At 49.2% G+C, this 21491-nt stretch overlaps 1 protein-coding gene across 1 annotated transcript in view; it reads left to right on the forward strand.

The window, feature by feature from the left end:
* Positions 1-4346: 4346 nt before the first annotated feature.
* LOC121151642 (nodal modulator 1) overlaps positions 4347-21491 on the forward strand; it is a 43679-nt gene continuing 26534 nt past the window's right edge. The window contains exons 1-11 of the mRNA XM_040973265.1: positions 4347-4635; positions 8708-8797; positions 9780-9825; positions 11604-11704; positions 12536-12642; positions 14729-14801; positions 16708-16860; positions 17309-17446; positions 18082-18171; positions 20750-20855; positions 21056-21206. Coding sequence (XP_040829199.1) covers positions 4468-4635; positions 8708-8797; positions 9780-9825; positions 11604-11704; positions 12536-12642; positions 14729-14801; positions 16708-16860; positions 17309-17446; positions 18082-18171; positions 20750-20855; positions 21056-21206 — 1223 coding nt within the window. The 5' untranslated portion in view covers positions 4347-4467. The remainder of the gene's footprint in view (positions 4636-8707; positions 8798-9779; positions 9826-11603; positions 11705-12535; positions 12643-14728; positions 14802-16707; positions 16861-17308; positions 17447-18081; positions 18172-20749; positions 20856-21055; positions 21207-21491) is intronic.

Below are 21491 nucleotides of genomic sequence, written 5' to 3' on the forward strand. Positions count from 1 at the left end.
TCGGTCAGTCCCGGGTGCCTTCCTTCTCCACCGAGCTCCCGGGCCGGGGGGAAGGGGCGGGCCGAGCGGGTCGGGCTGGGATTGGAGCTCCGGGATCGGGAGGCCCCGGGCAAGGTCCGGCCGCGCGGCTGGGGTGGGGTGGCTAGGGGTGAAGCAGGCGAGGCTGGAACCGGGAGCTCAGAGAGGAGGGGCCGGGACCCCCCAAAGTGCAGCCATTTCCCCAGTATTCCTCTTCCTGCTGCTTCAAATATCTTCGGCTTCCGGAGCACTCTAGGACCAGGAATCCCTACCGGCGACTCCCCACAGGTGTGCCTGTGCTGGGTGACCAGCAATCGGGAATGGACGTAGTCCACCTGGAGGATGGTGGCAAGAATCTAAGAAGCTGATGAAGAGTTTAGCACAGGGTGAAGTAAGCGCTCATTAGAAATTAGCCATTATCGTCAGCATTGGTAGGGTCACCACTTAGTTTGAGTTACAAGGCCATTCAGAAGTATTGTTAGGGAACTTACGGTTACTAAAGGCTGTGAAAAAGATTAGAATGCAGAATTAGTCTATGGTGGAACGCCAATATTTCAGGTGAGGCCCCTAACCTGCTGGCCTAAGAGCACACACACTTCTCAAGATGCAGACGCAGGGTCTGACACGATGTCTCAGTGGCTGAATTCTCACCTTGCATGCACCAGGATCCCATATGGTCAACGATTCGTGTTCCGACTGCTCCACTCCCAGTCTAGCTCCCTGCCTGTGGCCTGGATAAGCAGTGCAGGACAGCCCAAACCCGCGTGGGAGACTCAAGTCCTGGCTCCTGGCTTTGGATCGGCTGAACTCTGGCTATTGCAGCCACTTGGGGAATGAGCCAGTGGATTTCTCTGTTTCTCCTTCTCACTGTAAATCTGCCTTTGCAATAAAAATAAATCTTTAAAATATACAGACAGATGTTCAGTTGGGAGAAGAATAAAAACTCATTACCCTGTGCATGAACCCTGATTGCCTCTGGCAGAGGGGTTCCCCACACCTGGTCTTCCTCTGGGTTTTTTTTTTTTTTTCTGAGTTTTCCCATCCTTGCTTGGGCTCCCTTCACCTGGAAGGGCAGGGACACAACGATTCACAGACTTGTCTACCTTGAACCTGTGCCTGCTTATCCGAGGTGGCTTTGATGGAGACTGGTGGAAATGATTGCTGGTGATGTCACCATCCTGGGGCGCCACTGTGTGTTTTTGAGGATGAACTTGAAGAAGGAGTCAGAAGACCGGAATGGCCCGGAAGGAAGAAGCTGGGGTGAGCCCAGAGTGAGACTTGGGCATCCTGGTCTGTGGATTGCCAGGCTCCGTCTCAGACCCCAGAGGGTCTCTGAGCCTGGGCTTGCACAGGGCAGCACTTCCCAATCTGAGGCTTTCAGTTCACCAGCAGTGAGCCGCTGAGACAAATCTAGAATTCACGTTAAATATGGTAAAATATGTGTCTTTCAATAAAGGTTATACATAACCACCTGCAATAAATCAACTTAAATATTTATTTATGGGGGGAGGACAGTGTGGTAGCAAAGTAGTTTAGCCCATGGTGGTAGCATGCCATTTTATTGGCACTGGTTCATGTCTAAGCTGCTCCGCTTCCCATCCAGCTCCCTGCTTGTGGCCTGGGAAAGCAGCAAAGCTTCAAGTTGTAGGGCTCCTACACCCACCTGGGAAACCGTGGCTCCCTCCTGGCTTCAGATTGGCTCAGCTCCAGCTATTCCGGCCATTGAAGAGTGACCCAGCAGATAAAGATCTTTTTGTCTGTTCTTTCTTTGTATCTCTGCCTCTCAAATAAAAATAAGTAGATCTTTTTTTTTTAAAAAAAGATCTATTTATTTTCATTACAAAGTCAGATATACAGAGAGGAGGAGAGACAGAGAGAAAGATCTTTCATCTGATGATTCACTCCCCAAGTGACCGCAATGGCCAGTGCTGCGCCAATCTGAAGCCAGGAGCCAGGAACCTCTTCCAGGTCTCCCAAGCGGTTGCAGGGTCCCAAGGCTTTGGGCTGTCCTCAACTGCCTTTCCAGGCCACAAGCAGGAAGCTGGATGGGAAGCAGGGCTGCCAGGATTAGAACCAGAGCCCATGTGGGATCCCAGTGCATTCAAGGCGAGGACTTTAGTCGCTAGGTCACGGTGCCGGGCCCAGTAGATCTTTTTAAAAAGTAAATTTTTAAAGAAAGATTTATTTATTTATGCTTGAAAGGCAGAGTCAAGATCACTTCCAAATGGTCACAATGGCCTGAGCTGGGCTTCTCCGAAGCCAGGAGCTTCTTCTGGGTGTTCCACACGGGTGGAGAAGCCTGAAAACCTGGTGTTCCTCCCTTACTTTCCTAGGCACATTAGTATGAAGCTGAATCAGCAATGGAGCACCAGGTCTCAAATTGGTGCCCATGTGGGATGCCAGAGCCTCACGTGGGGGCTTATAGCCCACTATGCCAGGGCACTGATGTCTAAATAAACCAATCTAAACAGCTTCTTTTCTTAACTCTGTAGTATAAGACTTATCTGTGTGACAGTTTGAAAATTCAAAATGGCGTTTGTTTTGTCAGGTCCTCTAAGTCTACAGGAATCTCAGGGCGAGCAGAAAAGCAAGTGTTCTGTTGTGGACACATAGGCGGAACCAGAGTATGAGAAAGACATCTACTGTCAACTTCAAAACTTTGCAAACTGCAAATCTGGCTTCTGCAAACCAGGCTTGTTTGCCTCTCATTACCAAGCTGGAGTAGCGCTTAGTCTGTATAAACACTTGCCCATTGGATGGTTTAAAGTACATGATACTTAGACTCACTGGGCTCCCAGAAATCTTAGGAGGTTGATCAGAGAGCACATGAAGGTGTTAAAGTTTAGACAGAGACACTGTAACACAGTTAACAGTGTTGCTTTTCCTAATGGTGCCTGCGGGTTGGGTTGCAGGTTGTCCCTCTTCCCCTGGTCCTTAGATTAGCACTCAGTTATAAAATTTCCCCTGGCAGCCCAGGCTAAGACACAAGTCTTTCACAACCCTGGGGAGGAAAAAGTACCCAACCTGGAGGAGACAGGAATTCCTGACAGTTCCTGCTTCGTCATATTGCGCCAATGCTGGTTTAGCTCATTGGACAGCTTTTCATGCCAGCGTGAGCTTAAGAGCCCCTAACAGCACGGCCCAACTGAGCTGCTCCGTTCTTCCACTTGTGGTAGTACAAGGTAGTCCACAGGCCGGTGAATAAAGACTCCAGTACTTGGAAGAGTCGGCCTCTGGCTCTTCTTTGGCACAGGATCAGTAAGCTTGCAGCACTCTATACTTTCAGCGAGAGGGCTGGATGAGAAATTGAAATCAGCAGTACTCATGCTTGTGATTCTGAAGTCAACATTTCATTCCCTAATAACCACAGCGACACTTCGGATCATCATGCAGGGGAATTGCATTGTGAGTCTTGTAGATTGCTTAAGTCTTAGCCAAGAGCGGCAATTTGCAGCGGAAAATATTCTTTTGTCATGTAGACACAAAATATAAAAATTATCCAAAGAAAACACTCATTTAAAAATATGCTCTTATTTAAAAAAAAATATTCTTTTCATTTTGATTGGGAAAGCAGATTTACAGAGTGAGGGAGAGACAGAGGAAGCTCTTCCATCCTTGGGTTCACTCCCCAAGTGGCCGCAATGGCCAGAGCCGAGCTGAGCTGAAGCCAGGAGCCAGGAGCCAGGAGCTTCTTCTGAGTCTCCCACGCGTGTGCAGGGTCCCAAGGCTTTGGGCCGTCCTCAACTGCTTTCCCAGGCCACAAGCAGGGAGCTGGATGGGAAGCGGATCAGCCCGGACATGAACTGGCAGTTATATGGGATCCTGGCGCATGCAAGGTGAGGATTTAGCCACTGAGCCATTGCGCCAGGCCCTTGATGCAAATTTTCTAATTAAAAACTGTCTATATATTACTTTTTCAGTTGGGGCCAAAAGACAAAATACTGAGGTTCGAACTCACTGCCAGACAAACCACACTTCCTCTCAGAGAATTAATTCATGGTAAATTAAACTTCTTGAAGTGTTCTATACAAATGTTACACCTGGGACTAAAATGAATTATAAATACCTTCTTTAGTAGTACTACGCTGAACTTAGATAACGTGCTTTGTTTCAGAAAGTTACAGACGCATGCACCACGGAAAACTGAACCCTGATAATGAGTCCTAGGTAATATTTGGCTTGGGCGTCTGTGCCTCGCCCGGCACCTGCCAGACGGTGCGCGGAGTCCTCCAGGTCTCCAGAGGGCACAAGTGGACGCGTTTCCTGGCTGCGCATGCGCGATCGTGCGCCCTTCTGTGGGCGTGGGCATGGGGCCGTCGTGCGCCTGCGCGGCGGGGCGGGGCCTGGCTGTCAGTGGGGCTGAGAGGAGGAAGGAGCCGGCAGCGTGCGTGCGGAGTGAGGGGCGGGACGGGCGGCCTGCTGAGGGTCTGGCCAGGAGGCATCTGGGCCATGCGGGCGGGCCGGGGTGCTGGGTCTCCGGGCCCCATGGCGGTCGCCGTCGCTGTGGTGCTGCTGCTGCTGAGCGGCGTGGAGCCGGCGCGCGGCTCCGAGGACATCGTGGTGGGCTGCGGGGGCTTCGTCAAGTCGGACGTGGAGATCAACTACTCGCTCATCGAGGTGAGCCTCGCGGTGTGACCCTGGGCCGGTCGCCCAGCCTCTCTGGGCCTCGGCCCCCGGAGTCCTTCCCTTCTGGCAGCCCCTGCTTTGCGCGGGGCTTCCCCACCGCCCTGTCCCTAGACACGCGCTGGAGGCAAGGTGGTGGTCGCAGGGTCGGTTATGGAGTAGGGGGTGCGGGACCCCAGATTCTTCTCCCTGGAACCCTGTGTACCCTATGTCCTCTACATTTAGACCCCAGATCCCCCAAGTTCTTAAAAACATCGGCCGGGATCCTCTAGACCAGAAACCTCTAAAGCTCAGATTTCCTAAAACCATAATGCAGAGCCTTAAAGACCACATGAGACTCCTACAAACCTTGGGATGCTTTTTAAAAAATTGTGTTTTCTATTTTATTTGAAAGGAATAGAGAGAGCGTGAGAGCGAGTGCTCTATCATTCATCTGCTGGTATAATCCCCAAAGGCCCCCCCCCCAGGAGCCACATCGGGGCCAGACTGAAGCCGGGGGCCCAGAACTCCATCTGGTTCTCCTGTGGGGTTGGCTGGGACCCAGCTAGCTGAGCCATCACCTGCAGCCCCCAGGATGCTCCTTAGCAGGAATCTTGGAATGGCACAGATGGGACTTGAACCAGGCACTTTGCTATGAGCTGCCAGCATCCCAATACCTGTGTTGAACCAAGTGCCGGCCTACCCCTGGTGCTGTGAGGACCTGTGCGACCTCCCCTGAGTTAATGAGCCTGTAGTTTGAGATCTTTGCGGTCAAGAATCTATGGGACTGTGCCTGCCACCTGTTCCTTGAAGATGGGCAGTTGCCAGCCACCCCAGTTGTCTTATTGGGTGCTTATTGCCAGTACACTAGAGGTTTGTCCTCTTTTTATTATTTTTTTTTTTACTTTTTGGAAAGGTAGATTTTACAGAGAAGGAGAGACAGATTTTCCATCTGCTGGCTCACTCCCCAAATGACTGCAGTAGCCTGAGCCTGAGCCCATCCAAAACCAGGATCTTCTTCTGGGCCTCTCTTATGGGAGCAGGTACCAATGGCCTTAGGCCATTCCCCACTGCTTTCCCCAGGCCTTAAGCAGGCTGCAGGACGGAAAGTTCAGCAGCCAGGACATGAGCCTGCACCCATATGGGATGCCAGTGCTTGCAGGGAGAGGCTTTGGGCTGTGGCACCTGGCCCTCTGCTGTGAAGATCAACACAGTGTGATCGTGATCCAGAAAGCTTCTGCAAAGAGGAAGGGAGATTGGAGGTGGGGTCAGAGGGCACATGTCAGGCTAGTGGGGCTGGGATGTGCTGGAGGGATGGCTGGACTTGTTTTTTTGGTAGGAGGGGAATGAAAGAGCGGGAAACAGAAGAGGCAAAGAACAGGTGCCTGAGGGGGTTTGAGAAACCATCCAGGGGCAGGGACTGGGGGAGTAGGATCCCAAAGGCTGTCTGAAGGAGCCTTTGAGCAGTTCCAGTGCTGCTGGGAAGGCCTGAGCTACTGTGCTCTGAGGGTCGGGAGGTGGAGCCAGTGGACAACGCGCTCCAAGGAAGCCTGGACTTGTCCTTGGCTCGGATCCCAGTTTTGTGCCTGTAGGCTAGTGTCAGGATAGAGCAGGCCCAACACCACATGTTCGTGGAGCAGAATCGCTCCTCTTCAAGCCCCTTGGCCTCCCGCACCCTTTCCTGTTCTCAGAGGTGGAGCTCTTCTGCCTGCTGCAGTGCTGGGGCTCCTGGCCTTTGACAGGTGCACATAGCCTGCGTTTGCCTCGGTGCCTGGGCCCAGGGCCTTTCCGATGCTGCCTTGGAAGCTTCCTTGGCTTTTGTAACCTGTAGCTTCCTGAGACTCTGGGAGAGAGGGGGAAGCGGTTAGGGGCACCCTTACCCCCGGGGTTCACAGTGGCCTTGAGGGCAGAGAGCAGGTTTTGTCACCCGGTGTGAAGTGTGTGCCTGGCTCCAAAGGGCTGCTTATCCTCATGGCTTGCCCGATGTCTGGTTGTGAAATCACACATTTCATACATATAATCTCGATGTCATTTATATTGCAATCGCATGTCCTACTTATTCCTACATGAAAGAAACATAAATACTGGAGCCATTCCACAATTTCTTCTTGGTTGTGGTTTATAGTTGCAGTATTACTATCTACACTCTTCAGCTTTCTTCCCTTTTTGCCTTTGGGGTATTTCGACATCCTATTTTTGGAGCCAGTGTCTTGATTCCTGTTTAAAAATTGGTGTGAAAGAGACTTTTAAGGGCGGAGAGAAATAGCTCTCCCATCTGCTGGTTCACTCCTCTAACACTGTGCTGAAGCAGGAAGCCAGGAACTCAGTTTGAGTCTCCCCTGGGGGAGGCAGGGACCCAGGTACCTGAGCCATCAGTGCTGAAGTCTCTGGTGGGGATGTAGCAGGTGCAGTGAACAGAGTGGACAAAAACCCCTGCCCTCCTGAGACGGACATTCTATTTTTGATAGTAGCCTGTCCTGTTGACAGAGTTGGTTGCTCACACTTAGGAATCAGGAAACTTCAGACTAAAAATGACAATCCTGAATTCTGTGGAACATCCTCTAATTTTCGGGTTGCAGAACTCAGCTTGGGTTGCAAGCTACTTTAGGCGAGTGTCTGTTGATGCTGCCCCTAACTGCTGTGGGCTGGTGCACTTCCACTCCCTGCTTTAAATGCGTGCCCAGAAAGTGCTCTACGGTTTGTGCCTAACTCACCGAGTATTTATTGGGTGTTTGGAGTAAAGGAGTGCTGTGCACTGTGCACTGGATGCCTTGGTGCAGCCCACAGAGAGCTGCTAGTCTGTGTGTGACTTTACAGACATGCGTGCTGCAAGGTTGTTGCTTTAAAGATCTACTTAGTTGGTAAGAGTGCTTGGAGCTACTTAATTTTCTGTTTCTCATTCTCAGAGCAAAAATAGATCAGAAAGACATTTAACGCACATCCTATCCTCAAGGGCGCTCTCAAACTCTCACATTCTGAGCGTCATTCTGGCTAAGAGGCAAGCAATTAACTCAGTAAGATGAACTCAAGCAGTATCTGGGTCTTTCCTGTACCGTGTGACCTTGGCCAAGTTGTGGACGCCTCTGGGGCTCCCTGGCTTCTTGGCTAAGAGTGCCACTGTCTTGCACAACAGTTGGACACTCACAGCAGTGCCTGTGAAGGTCCTGGCACCTCCATGGCCTGAACAGAAGGTAGTTAGTGTGACCACTGAAAGGCGACACAGTGCAAACAGCAGGGCACTGACCAGGTGCAGAAGAAGTCGCCCCGTGCAAGGCTCAAGCACCCCAAGACTCAGGTGTACAGGGAGCAGCTGTGTTAATAAAAAGTATTCCTTGGCTCAGACTTGCTAGTTGAGCAAATGAGGCAGGGTGCAAGCACCAACTAGCAGCAGAGTTTGAAAATCGGCTGTAGGGGGCCGGTGTTGCAGCACAGCTTGTTAAGCTGCCACTGGTGATGCCAGCATCCCATATGGGTGCTGGTTTGAATCATGGCTGCTCCACTTCCTATCTAACTCCTTGTACATGTGTTTAGGAAAGCAGCAGAAAGTGGCCCAAATGTTTGGATTCCTGCCACCCATGTGGAAGACATGGATGGAGTTCCAGGCTCCTGGCTTTGTCCTGGCCTAGCTCTGACTGTTGTGGCCATTTGAGGATTAAACCATAGTGAATGGAAGATGTCCCTGCAAATCCTGCCCCCCCGCCCCATCTGTCCCCTTGCAGCATCCAGGTCCACTGCCACTGCCTTTCAGATAAACAACTAATTCTTTAATTTTTTTTTTTTTCCTTGAGACCCAGAAACTAAAAGTGAACCACAGCCAGGCACCAAAGTAAACTAAAAGCATTGAACAATAAGACTTCTGGGATGGGCTTTAGACGGGTGTAATCTGAAAAACCTACAGTTGTTTTGCTTAGGGAAGACTCTGTCTTATTTCCCTCCATCCCTTAGGTTCAGTGTCCTAGCCGAGACCTAGCAGGTCCTCAGCAAATGAGTCTTGGCCAAAAACTTGCAGTAATAATGTATGTAGATAATTCTCAAGGGCGATCCCAGGGTAGTCTTATGACTAATACTTTCTTTTCTTCCTCTGCAGATAAAGTTGTACACCAAGCATGGGACTTTGAAATACCAAACAGACTGTGCCCCTAATAATGGTTACTTTATGATCCCCTTGTATGATAAGGTAAGACACGAGGGCACTTCATTCTTTTATGATGGGAAGCAATTTGGGTGCCCCACGAGACTCTGCCAATCAGAAGAATGGCCTTTTCTGTACCAGCACATTTGTTTATTTTACAAAAGGACGCATGAAGTAGGGCAGTGTTGGCCACATTCCGAGGGTGACAGCTCATCAGCTGGTTGGGTTGAACACAGTGGTCTCCGTATCTCCAGAGACAAGTGGCAACATAGACATTGTAGATGATTGTAGTTGTGTGTGCTGGTGGGAGGCGGGGATGGCAGGTGCTACAGTTACCCAGTGTCGCTCAGTGCCTGGAACAGTGCCCGTGGGGGCAGGACTGAGAAACTCTGTGTGCATGTGTGTGCAGCAGAAACATGTTGTTACTATTGCTAACATTGAAGCAAATAACAGGTTAATCGGGAGCTTTTTGGCGAGGGGAGGGTGGGGGGTGGAGGCATGGAGGGAGGGAACAAGGCTGTCTTAGGAAGTGTATGAAGTTACTTTGTCCCTTTTCCCCTGCTCCCATTGCAGACCTTTACAAGACCTCTACCTCTGCTTCTTGGTCTGTCTTTCAAATGAGCACATACAAGTGAATAAACTTCTTTAAAAAACAAGTCTTAAAGGAACCGTAGTTGCTAGTGTTAAATGATGAGTTTAATTTATAAAATTCACTACAGCCCCCTGCAATTGTATAGGCCTGTGAGGGGCTCATGGTATGTTTGGTGTCCGGGGACAATGGGGGACCGAGGGGGATGTCTTTGGCCGGCATAAGTGTCTTTTGGATGTTTTAGTGGAATCTTGTGGGAGCCAGCCTCAGTTTGTGGCACCTTAAGGGCATCCAGGCATCCACTGGCCTCCAAACCCTGCCTGCTGGTAGAGTTTCATTTCGGGTATAAAAGTTTGAGAAGAACTGTCAGCGCCGAACTAGGTGAACCCAGGCTCACCAGTGCCCGTCCTTTCAAATTCCTTTTTTTTTTCCTTGTAGGGAGATTTCATTTTGAAGATCGAGCCCCCCCTCGGGTGGAGTTTTGGTGAGTTAACTGCCTGACTGGGCATGCTTGATAAAGGGTTCGAATAGATGCTGAATATTCATTTAGATTGGCAGAGCCCACAGATTTAACCAGTTAAAGGGTTCAGTTCTTAGGGTAGCGGAGGGTTTTGTGGTTTTCCTTTTGCTTTGTCTCTTCAGTTGTGAATTTACCTCAGATCCTCTTTGAAGGCTTGCTGTCATTAAAATAGGTGTTTCCTTGTACTGGGCCTCTTCTTGGAAGTTCTGCTTTTGCCGTTTTACCCATGATCTTGAGGTAGAACGGTACAGAAACCATGAATGGGGACTTTTATCTGTCCCAGGGTGCCTTCCTTTTTAGCTCTTTCAGTAATTTTGGGGGATATATGCTTCATCTTTTTGTTGAATTAATTGCAACACATGACAAATCTAAGCTCCCATCTCTTTAAGAAATCAGAAGTTCTGGCAGCCTTGAGCCTCACCAACTAGATGCTGACCTGGGGCAGTTGACTTTGCCCATGGCAGCCTCTGTCGCCTCATTGTGGAGTCTGGGTTGCTTCAAATCCTGCCCCACGAGGTACTTGGAGTCATGGGTCGATTATAAGTGTTCAGAATTGTGGCACATAATTAGCAAGCACTTGAATGCTTACTAACAGCCCGTTTCGCTCACATACCAACTCAAGCTCCAAAGTTGCCTGAGGCGTGGTTGGAGAAGTTGGACACAGGAGATCCGAGGAGAGGCATCTGTCTGGATGTGACTGATGTTTCGAAAGAGGAAGCACTGGTCATTTCTGTGCAGTGGGTGGTTGATGTCAGCCCACAGCTTGGCGAAGCCGGCGGGGGCGACAGTCATTTGTGTTTTGTGACCCTTCCCTCCTGCGTCTGCTTTCTCTTTTGATAAGCTTTCCCCTTGAGTGACGACATGCAGAGAACGGCTGTGAGTATGAGAGTGTCACCTGAGTCATTTCCACAGAGCTGGACCGTGTCCCCACAGCCCAGGTCCTGTGCCTTGGAAGCACCACATCCCTGATGCTCATTAGCCACACCCCCAGCTCCTGCTCCACCCTGTCCTTCTTAAGTTACAGATTCTTCTTTCTGTGAGTGAAGTCATGCAGGGGACTGTTTTGTATCTGGTTTCTCTCTGGCTTTTTGGTGCATTCATCTGTATGATGTGCGGCTCTTGGCCATTCTCTCTTGCTGCATAGAACTTGGATGTGTGAGCAGTGTACAAGGACTTAGCTGTTGTGCTGTTGCTGGATGCTGGGCTTGCTCTGTGGTGTGACCAGTAAGAACAGCGCTCAAGTGCGTGCTCTTGGGCATGCCTTTCAGTGCCCGTGTATGTCTGTTTTGGCTGAGTAGGGTTTTCACACGGCAGCACTTGGCATGCTTTGGTCAGCAGGCGGAGTTGGAGCCAGGGCTGGGGGAATCGGATTAGAAGCTGTATTAATCACAGCCTCTGTGGTCTCGGGAGGGTCTCACTCAATTGTGAAGCTCCGATGTATTCAGCCTGATACCCGGTCCAGGGCAAACTTCAGCAAACCTATTTTGGTGTTTATCTGTAGGGAGTCTTGAGCTACAGCTCCTCTGTTAGGGTGTTTGACCCCTGGGGTGGGAGCCTCAGAGGTACAGGCAGGAGGGAGATGTGCTCGGCGCTCCTGCAGGTTTGAAACTGTGTATTAAATATTGTGATTTGAATCATTTCAAGTGTTCAGATATACAAATGACAGACTTCAGCTGGATTCTCTCTGTCCCAGAACTAATGTCTCCCCTCCCCCCATCTCCCCACTCTGCTCTGTTCCCCAGAGCCGACGAGCGTGGAGCTGTACGTGGATGGCGTTAGCGACATCTGCACCAAGGGCGGGGACATCAACTTTGTGTTCACAGGCTTCTCTGTGAATGGAAAGGTATGGCGTCATGCTGTGTCACTCATGCTGGGCCCTCTCAGCCTGGGGAAATCTAGCCCACCAGAGACTCACAGAGCAGCTGCAGGAGTGTTTGTGCACCTGGCGCTCAGTCAGGCTTAGGTTGCCAGCTGTCACCTCCTGCCCTGGGTGGTATGGCTGCCTTGCCTGGCCACCTGCAGGCTGTCAGGTCAGCAGCACATCTCTCTAGGGCGTGCGGCCCGTTAGTGGGTGAGTCACCTCGCAGAAAACTTGAATGTGCTTCTGCCACTCACCTGGGTGTCTTCTCACTGGGTGTTGAAATAGCATTCCCTGAGGGGCCTAGGACTCCTGGTGTGACCTTGAGCTGCTGACTTGGAGTGAGTTCCAGCTCCTGGTTTAGACTCTCTGAGAGGTTGGTTTCCTCCCCTCCACCCAGGGCCCAGGGTTGAGAAGTGCAGGTGTCCCTTTTTTGCTGTCGTTGAGTCGGTGCTGGGTTTATTTCTTTCTCGTGCTAAGAGTAAGGCCCTTCGCTTTAGGTGTGAGTTTGTTATTAGAGATGGGGGTCCTGGGATTTTTTTTCCTTTCTTGGTGAGACAGTGATGTACCTTCAACTGCCAGCAGGCTTGAATTCCATGGAATAATTTTGTTTTATTGCTATTCTCCCTTCCCTCCTCCTACCCTCATTCTCCCACCATAGACGGGGCGTTCCTACTCTAACGCAGCTTTTCTAAGGGGTTCTTGATACATAGAAGGTTCCAGGCCACTCCTGGGAAGCAGGGTGGTCAGGGATGAGTAGGCTTTGAGAAGCAAGAGCCTTGCCACTGGCAGGTGCTAACCGCCTTCTCCAAACAGGTGCTCAGCAAAGGCCAGCCGCTGGGACCCGCGGGGGTTCAGGTGTCCCTGAGAAGCACCGGCACGGAGGCGAAGATCCAGTCCACGGTGACACAGCCCGGGGGAAAGTGAGTATTGTCCCCTGATGCCCACAGTCCAGGGAGCTTGGCTCTAGTGTGAACTGAGTTCAAGTTCTGACTTTGGGCAAGTTTGTGCACCTCAAAGTCTCAAGTTCCCTTTTCCATTTTTGGAACAAATATTTGTTTATTTGTAATTAAATGGCAGAGAAAGAGAGAAATGATGGTGAGATAGAAGAGATCTACCCACTGGGTCACTCCTTAGGTGGCTGGGCCAGGCCAAAACCAGGAGCGTGGAACTCCATTGGGGCTCGCCATGTGGGTGACAGGGGTCCAAATACTGTGGCCTTCCCAGGGGCAGAAGTGGAGGAGTAGCCAGGACTCGAATGTCATTCTGAAATGTGAAACAGACATTGAAAGGGCAGCCCCCAAGTGCATCACAAATTTCTTAACTGGGAAATGGAGGTCTTGTGACTTGGCATTGATCGGATGACTCAGTGGAGTTTGCCCATCATGCACCTGCTGTGGGGTCTGGCTCTCAGTAGGCCTTCGTTTAGTGGTTGGGACGGGCTCTGGAGCACGGCAGTCTGACAGCTGTTTGACCTGGGCCAACTTACTTACCCTGCTGTGCCCCAGTTTTCACGTTTGTGAATGAAGGCAGTTGTAGGCGACCGGAAAGATTGATGTTCCAGAACCACCTGGAGTGGGTGTTTTGAAAAATGGTTGTTTCATGTAGGACAGTTCAGTTAGGATAAAAAAATATATATATCATTATAACTGTTATGTCAAAACCATTTTGTTGTAGAAACTGGTGATTACCTAATTAACTTTGCTGAGTGAAATTTCAAGCATTTATTTAATGGGTTTAGATAGTTGAGTTGCAAATGTTAACAGTTATACCAAGATTAATGTTAGAATAATCCAAACAGATAATTTTGAGAGTATTCAAGTCGTCACTAATGCCTTCAGTACACAGAACTGACTGAATTGCCAAATAGAAGTGTATAATGGATCTGTCAGTTAGTCATTCAGTCTTAAAGGTGCTGTTGAAATGATTTTCCATTTTTGAAATAATATCCACTCCTACTTGATGGGCATCTTGTCAGTTCAGGTCTGCAGCAGCAGTGTGGAGCTGTATTTCTCGCTGGTTACTTAATGTGGGTTGAATGTTCCTTATCTGATTGTATAGAGATGCAGAATGTCCTGTATTTTTGAATATTTGCTTTTATTAATTATCATGGGGATTACACCCAAGTTCCAGCCAGAAATTTGTTTGTGTTCCTTGTAAAGTTTGTCCATAGTATTTGACTTTTTTTTTAAAGGAACATTTTTAAAGATTTATTTTGATTGGAAAGGCAGATTTATGGAGAGCAAGAGAGACAGAGAGAAAGATCTTCTGTTTCCTGGTTTACTCCCCAAATGGCTGTAATGCCCGGAGCAGGAGCCAGAAGCTTCTTCCGGATTTCCCACAGACTTGTCAGAATCCTGGCGATCGTGCTTGCAGCCACAGCCAGGCTTGTTCCGGTACTATTTGCCAGTAACTCTTAGGCATTTGCCAGTTGCAGTATGGCACTGCTGTGGGCCGTTGGCTCATGACAGTTGATTTGCATGAGAGCCCAGAATGGCTTGTATTTGCTTCTCATAGCAGATCTGAACACTTGTGTGTAGGGGTCAAAGCTGGGTACCATTACCCTGTGTTAGCCTGCGCCTCAGTCTAGGGGTGGGCTTTCTGTTCCTGACACACAACCCTTGCCTTCTCATCTCTATTCCTCCAGACACGTCCCTCCTCTTCTTGCCCACCCGTGTCTGTCGCCTCTGCCAACTCAGTTGGATGTTCCTATGACCAGTCCCTGCATAACGACAGTCACTTGGTTTTAAGCCAAAATTCCTTGCAATTAAGGAAGACATAAGCCTTCCTTCTTGTCAGCACACAGTGCACACCTCTTTGCATACAGTAAGTGATTAATAAGCATCCTCTGTGGATTTGTACAGTGAAGGATTGAATTCTGTTCACGCTGATGTAACCATCTAGTGGCAAGGTGATGATAATCCAAACCTTAATTTCTTGTGCTCTTAATCTTGGTAGAAATAAATCCCATGATGTTGAGACGCTTAAGCAGCATGTTGCATTTTGCAGGTTTGCGTTTTTTAAAGTTCTTCCTGGAGATTACGAAATCCTCGCAACCCATCCAACCTGGGCCCTGAAAGAGGTGAGCATTTCAGCCGTGTCTGGGAACAAGCCACCCAGGGGCTGGGCACAAGGTTTAGGATTTTCCCAGATGTAGATGCGGAAGCAGTGGTACTTCCGACTGGCGGGATTCCTAAGGTGGAACACCGTGGCTGTGTTGATCTCGGTTGTAGGTAGCAGTGTTTTTTCCTGTCATGAAAGAAAGTCTGTTAGGAGCTGGCGCTCTTTTAAGCTGAATCCACACCTGAAGAATCCAAGGAAATGTATTTGCTGTTCTTTTTCTTTTTTTAGAAGATTTATTTTATTATTATTATTTTTATTGTTAAGGTAGATATACAGAGAGAAAATACAGGGAGAAAGATCCATCTGCTGGTTCACTCCCAAAGTGGCTGCAGTGGCCAGAGCTGAGCCAATCCAAAGCTAGGAGCCAGGAGCTGCTTCTGGGTCCCCCATATGGGAGCAGGGTCTCAAGGCTTTGGGCCATCCTCACTGCTTTCCCTGGCCACAAGCAGAGAGCTGGAGGAGAAGTGGAGCAGCTGGGGCAGGAACTGGTGCCCATATGGGATGCTGGAGTCGCAGGTAGAGGCTTTGCCTACGTTGCCATGGTGCTGGCCCCAGCTGTCTCATCTTGCTGAAGAGCAATGCAGATTTTCCTCTGTAGATTTTCTGGATGTATGGTTGATGGCATAGTTTCTGTTTGTTCTTTATTTATATGAAAGGTAGAGAGACAAAGAAGGAGCAATAAAGAGATCTTCCGTCTTCTATTTACTTCCCAGACACATCCAGGTAACTGGGCCTGGGCCAGGCCAAAGCTGAGGCCAGGAACTCGTTTCAGGTCTTTTGTGAGTGGTAGGGACCCAGGTATTTGAGTCATTGCCTGTGGCCTCCCAGGGTATGCATTAGCAGGAAGATGCATAGGAAATACATCTGGGATTTGGAAGCACAGGCTCTGAGATGGGCTGTGATGTCCCAAGTAGAGATTTAACTGCTGTGCCAAATGCCCACCCCCACTGCACCGTTTCGTAGCTCTGTGTTCTACATACTGTTTGTGACTTTTGGTTTTCAGGTTTTTTTCTCTTCTGTGGCAACACTTACAAATATTTTATTTCTAACTCCAGAGCTTACGTAGTTATAGGTAGAACACATCTTTTCAGTTGTGATTTTGAAAGTGAAGCTGTCAGAAGTCAAGCTGCTAATGAGCTTTTGGGGTTAGTGAGCAGAAGTGAGTGGGAGGGGGTTCTGAGGATGCTGGGGTTGTTTGCCTCTGGGTGTTGCTTTCCCAGGATGTTGTGTTTCAAGTGACAAGATCAGTGCATGTGTACTTGGAATGTATATGTTTTTCTCTATGCAAATTGTAATTTAATAAAAAATGTTTAGACATGTATATATCCCTATGTCATGAAACAGAAAAAAGGTGTTCTTTTTATAAAACCGGAACACACAGAGGAATATAAAGGAGTAGAAACAACGTTAGACACTGCCTTAGAAGGTAGTGAAGTTTAAAAGTAAAGTGTCACTGTATGGACAGGATGCAAACTCCAGTACTCGAGCCATCTCCTGCTGCTGCCTGCCTCCCAGGGTGTGCGTTTGCAGGAAGTTGGATGGGAATTACCATCAGGCTTTGAACCCAGGGTTTCTAATATGGAATGCAGCATCCCAAGTGGTGGTTTCACACACGCCCCGAAACACAGTCTCACGCTCTGATTCCACTGTATAGATGAAATCGTTGTGATTACATTGTGCCACACTTCTTTTCTGTTCATTTTGAGCATTAAACAAGTAGTTAACCATCACACTACACATACAGTTTTATGTATTAAGTCCATAACTTTTCCCCAATTACTATTTCCACCTGAGGATGCCCATATGTTACTTGACAGCTTAGCACATGTGTAGTTTTTGTACGTGAAATACTTCCTCTCCTGTAGGCAAGCACCACGGTGCGCGTGACCAACTCCAATGCCAACGCGGCTGGTCCCCTCATAGTTGCTGGTTACAACGTGTCTGGCTCTGTCCGGAGTGATGGGGAGCCCATGAAAGGGGTGAAGTTTCTCCTCTTCTCTTCTCTAGTGACCAAAGAGGTAAGCAAAGAAAAGGGAAGACCAGAAGAGACTGTGTGAACAGCTGGGAGGTGGGGCTGACCCCCAGAACAGGCTGCAGAAGGCAAAGTGTGGCATTAAGAACATGATATGTCTCTGGGGACCCCTGAGAGACTGGACATGTGTCCCCTGGTGGGGGCAGTACCAAGATTTGAGGTACCCCTTCTGACAGGTACAACTTAGAGCAGTTATTTGGTCTGCCAGAGCCTCTATCCACATATTGGGAGAATGGTGACCGTACTAGTTTTTAACTTTTCAATCTGTGTCTGAAGACTTATGTTGCTTTTATCTCTTTGAACACGTGCCCAGTTGCAGAAATACACATATACACATATGTATAGTGACATAAAACTCATGGTGTGTATCTTTGGCAGTAATCAAGACGCATGAGTGGGAAAGGACATTTTTATTTTTTCTCCCCGTGGCATAGGATGTCCTGGGCTGCAATGTCTCGCCGGTGCCCGGCTTCCAGCCCCCAGATGAGAGCTTGGTGTATTTGTGCTATGCGGTCTCCAAAGAAGATGGCTCCTTTTCCTTCTATTCCTTGCCCAGTGGGGACTACACTGTGGTGAGTAAAGAGGCTGTGGGTGTTAGGGACACTTTGGCTTCAATCAGAGTGGGTGCCGTTTGGGTGGTAATGGAAGCAGGCTTGGCATGCGTGGTAGGAACACTGTTTAGCAGGTGGAGTTTGCGCATCCTCTGCTGGCAAGTCTGAAGCCCAAAATTTGCCAAAATCTGACACTTTTTCCATATCTTCAGGAAGCCCTCAAATGGAAAATTCCATGCTATAAAACTTGGTTTCATGCACAAAATTGTTTATAAGAAATGACCTGTGGGCTGTATGTACAAGTGGAGTCCCAGCTTCATGATATCTCTTTATGTATATGCAAATACTCTGGAACCCAAAGTCATCCCATCCCGATTCACAAGCCCTCCTGCTCAAGAATTTTGGATGTGGGCTCCTCCACCTGTATTCCCAGTGACACTTGGACCCTTGCATCCTAGCTGCCGAAAATTGGCAGTGGTGGCACTGCTCCTTGGCCTGTTGGCTGAAATTATGTAAAATTTAGTATTGATGATGGCTAATATGTTTTCTTGGTCTGACCTGAACCCTTGTGGGCCAGCAGCTGACTGATTGATGTGCATGTTGGCGGCGGTGTTAACACTGTTGGTTGGTAGTAGCTGCTGCTCTCTGCCTTCCAGGTCCCGTTCTACAGAGGGGAGAGGATCACCTTTGATGTTGCCCCTTCCAGGCTTGATTTTACGGTGGAGCACGACAGCCTGAGAATCGAGGTACGGCTTCATCTTCTGTAGCAGCAGGTGTTTGAGTTCCCAACCTTGGGCACAGGTGTCGTAAACATGGTTAAGAAAACACACACACACACACACACACCAATATTTTGTCCAGAAGAGCTGTTGGAAAAAATGGATCTTGTACTTTATCCCAGTTTAGTATGGTATTCATTAGGTAACATCTCCCCTTGTACAAGTTAGATTCAGAGTTGTATCTGTTTCATTCAAGAAAATGTATTGGATGTCAAAGGTACACATTTCAGGCTCTGTTCCCCAGTGAACCATACCTATATCCCTGGAAAGAATATTCCAGAGGCAATAGTAGATGCGAAGGGCGCAGGGCAGGAGTGTGATGGGAGGTTTGGGATGTAGTTGCAGTAGGGGGCAGGGTGAGGATTGAGAAGGGAAAGGAGAGGAAGAAGGTCAGCAAGATGTCGGGTGGATTGTTCAGGGCCTGGCGGGCTTGGCCTTCTGCCTGTTGTCTGGTGAAGTTCAGTAACTCTGGAAGGTTCTGTGCAGGCAGTGCTATGATTCCTCTGGCTGCTGTGCCCAGAGGGGTTTGCAGGGAGCCAGAGCACAGGAGGGAGGCCATGGCAGAGGTGAGAGCTGGCAGAACCTAGGCCCTGCTGTCAGGAATTGTTGGTGTGATAGTGATTAAAAAATAGACAGTAAGCATGTTTTTCGTCACATTCAGGTTGTCTTTAATTACAGAAAAAGGAAATAGTTACCATGGCCCACTTGTTAAATGGAACAAACCCACAGGGAAAATAGCAGTCTCTCCTAAATGGACCACCCAGTGGGAGAATTACTGAAAAAATTATGTTTTAATCATATATTTTTAAAAAATTTATTTGTTTTTATTGGAAAGTCAGATTTACAGAGAGGAGGAGAGACAGAGAGGAGGATCTTTTGTCTGATGATTCACTCCCCAGCGGCTGCAATGGTTGGAGCTGAACCAATCCCAAACCAGAGCCTCTTCCAGGTCTCCCACATGGGTGCAGGGTCCCAAAGCTTTGGGCCGTCCTCGACTGCTTTCCCAGGCCACAGGCAGGGAACTGGATGGAAAGTGGAGTTGTCGGGATCAGAACCGGCACCCATATGGGATCCTGGGCGCGCAAGGCGAAGGACTTTAACCATTACACTATCGCACCGGGCCTGTTAATCATATTTTTTAATGTTGTACTTGAAAGCACTGTGATAAAGGTGTGTGAGCTGGTAGGCACTGGCTTTGAGGTCACATGTGCACTGGGGTGCTGACTGCCTTTTAAGACTCTGGAAAGCTTTTGCCTGTTCTGTGCAGCCAAGAGGAGGGGAAAAGATAAAGCCTTGACTTGCCATAGAGGTTTGCTCAGAGGCCTAGGAGCAGGTGAATGGGCAAGGACATTCCCAGCTCCTGGCCAAATACACATTTTTAGTTAGATTAGCAAGTGGAGTTTCAGAGAGTTCAGCCAGTAAGTTCCATGAGGTCAGGAACTCTTATCTTTTTTTTTTTTTTTTGAGATACATATGCATACATGCATACACAGTGAACTCTCCCACCCACTGGCTCACTTCCCAAATGCCATACCAGAAAAAAGGAGAGAGTGAGAACCCCATCCCCTTGTTTATGCTCAAATGCCCACAGAAGGAGATAGAGCTGGCAGCTGAGAACTCAGTCTGGATCTCATGTGTGGCAAGGACCAGTCTGCTGGAGCCATCCCTGGCTGCCCCCAGAGTAACACCAGCAGGAAGCTGGAATCTGCAGATCTGGGGCTCAGACCCAGGTACTGTGGCAGAGCATGCCGACATTCCCCATGGCGAGCTAACCACTGCGCCAGATGCTCGCCCCCAGAGCCTTCTGTCCCTTTGCTCTTTTCCTAACGTGACTTAGTCCCTACCACACAGCAAGCACCTACTGAAGATAGTCATTGAGTACCTACCTGTATGAATTAATAGGTGAGTGAGTGGTTTGGGGTCAACCACATCTTTTTGGAAGGATCTAGAAGGACCACCTTGTAGGAAAAAGAAGCCATTTCATTTCTCCAAAGCTCCCGTGCAGGTGCTGCCTTCTTCATTCAGGCATCATTTCTCAGTTGCCTGCCACCTGCCATGTGACTAAAGCAGAAAAGGTCCATGTCTTCAGGGAGCTTAACCTCTAGTGGGAGCGAGGCAAAGCACAGGATATCCATCCAGGCCTTTGATGGAGATAAAGACAGAGGAGTTTGAGATCAAGGCCCACAGAGGGAGCACATGTGTGGTGTTCCCAGCAAGTGGGGTGCAGGCAGAAACACTGGCGATAGACCATGGGGTATGGGCGGCAGCTGGAGTTGAACCTGTGGCCTAGGTGGAGCCACTGACAAAGTTAGCACAGGCTGCAGTGGCTAAGTCAGAGAACCAATGAGATGAAGTCCTTGAATGACTGATGGCTAGAGAGCATGGCAGGGTGTCCATGATGACATTGGGTTTGTGCCTGGGCAGCCAGAGGGTAGGTGGGTGAGGTTCCCCAAAATGGGGATGTCTGGAGGGGAAGAGACAGAAAGGGGACAGGGTTGGGGAGCTTTCACAAGTGGGTCCCACCTCTCCCGTTCCTCACTTACAGCCCGTGTTCCACGTCATGGGGTTCTCCGTCACCGGCAGAGTCTTGAACGGGCCCGAAGGAGAAGGGGTTCCAGAGGCAGTGGTCACTCTGAACGACCAGATCAAAGGTGGGCAGACAGGCTGACCTCCCCCTCTTACCCCTTCCCCTCCTGGGGACTGTGCTGGCATCGGCTGTTTTACGATTGGAGCGAGAACCGGAAAGGGACAAAAGCTCAATGATGGTAGTGTGAGAATCCACCATGGTGCCGGTGGGAGGCTGCACAGTGGTGCCGGCCTCGTGTCTTGAGTGCGCGTTTTTATTTTGCAGTCAAAACCAAGGCTGACGGCTCCTTCCGCCTGGAGAACATCACCACGGGGACCTACACCATCCACGCACAGAAGGAGCACCTCTACTTCGACACGGTCTCCATTAAGATCGCGCCCAACACCCCACAGCTGGCGGACATCATCGCCACAGGGTGAGCTTCCTGCGCATGTCTGGGAGGGCCAGGCTGCTGTTGGCAGTTGCTGGGGAAGTCTCCTTGATGTAAGTGTGTTTTTTACCTGTCTCAGACAGCTGTTGGGAAGCGTAGGCTGGCTTCTTCAGGAAGATCGCTGTGAAGGCTCTTAAACAGAAGAACTGATGCATTAGATGCTACAGAAAGAGAAAACATTCTCTTCCTTTAGTGTTAAAACGGGTCGGTTAAATTAGAGAAATATCTGTGACAGCATCTGTGGCCGCCTTCTTTCTTGGTCCTTGCAGA

This window comes from Ochotona curzoniae, unplaced genomic scaffold (genome assembly GCF_017591425.1).
Source record: "Ochotona curzoniae isolate NIBS_2020 unplaced genomic scaffold, NIBS_Ocur_1.0 contig_2321, whole genome shotgun sequence".
In the NCBI taxonomy this organism is placed as follows: Eukaryota; Metazoa; Chordata; class Mammalia; order Lagomorpha; family Ochotonidae; genus Ochotona; species Ochotona curzoniae.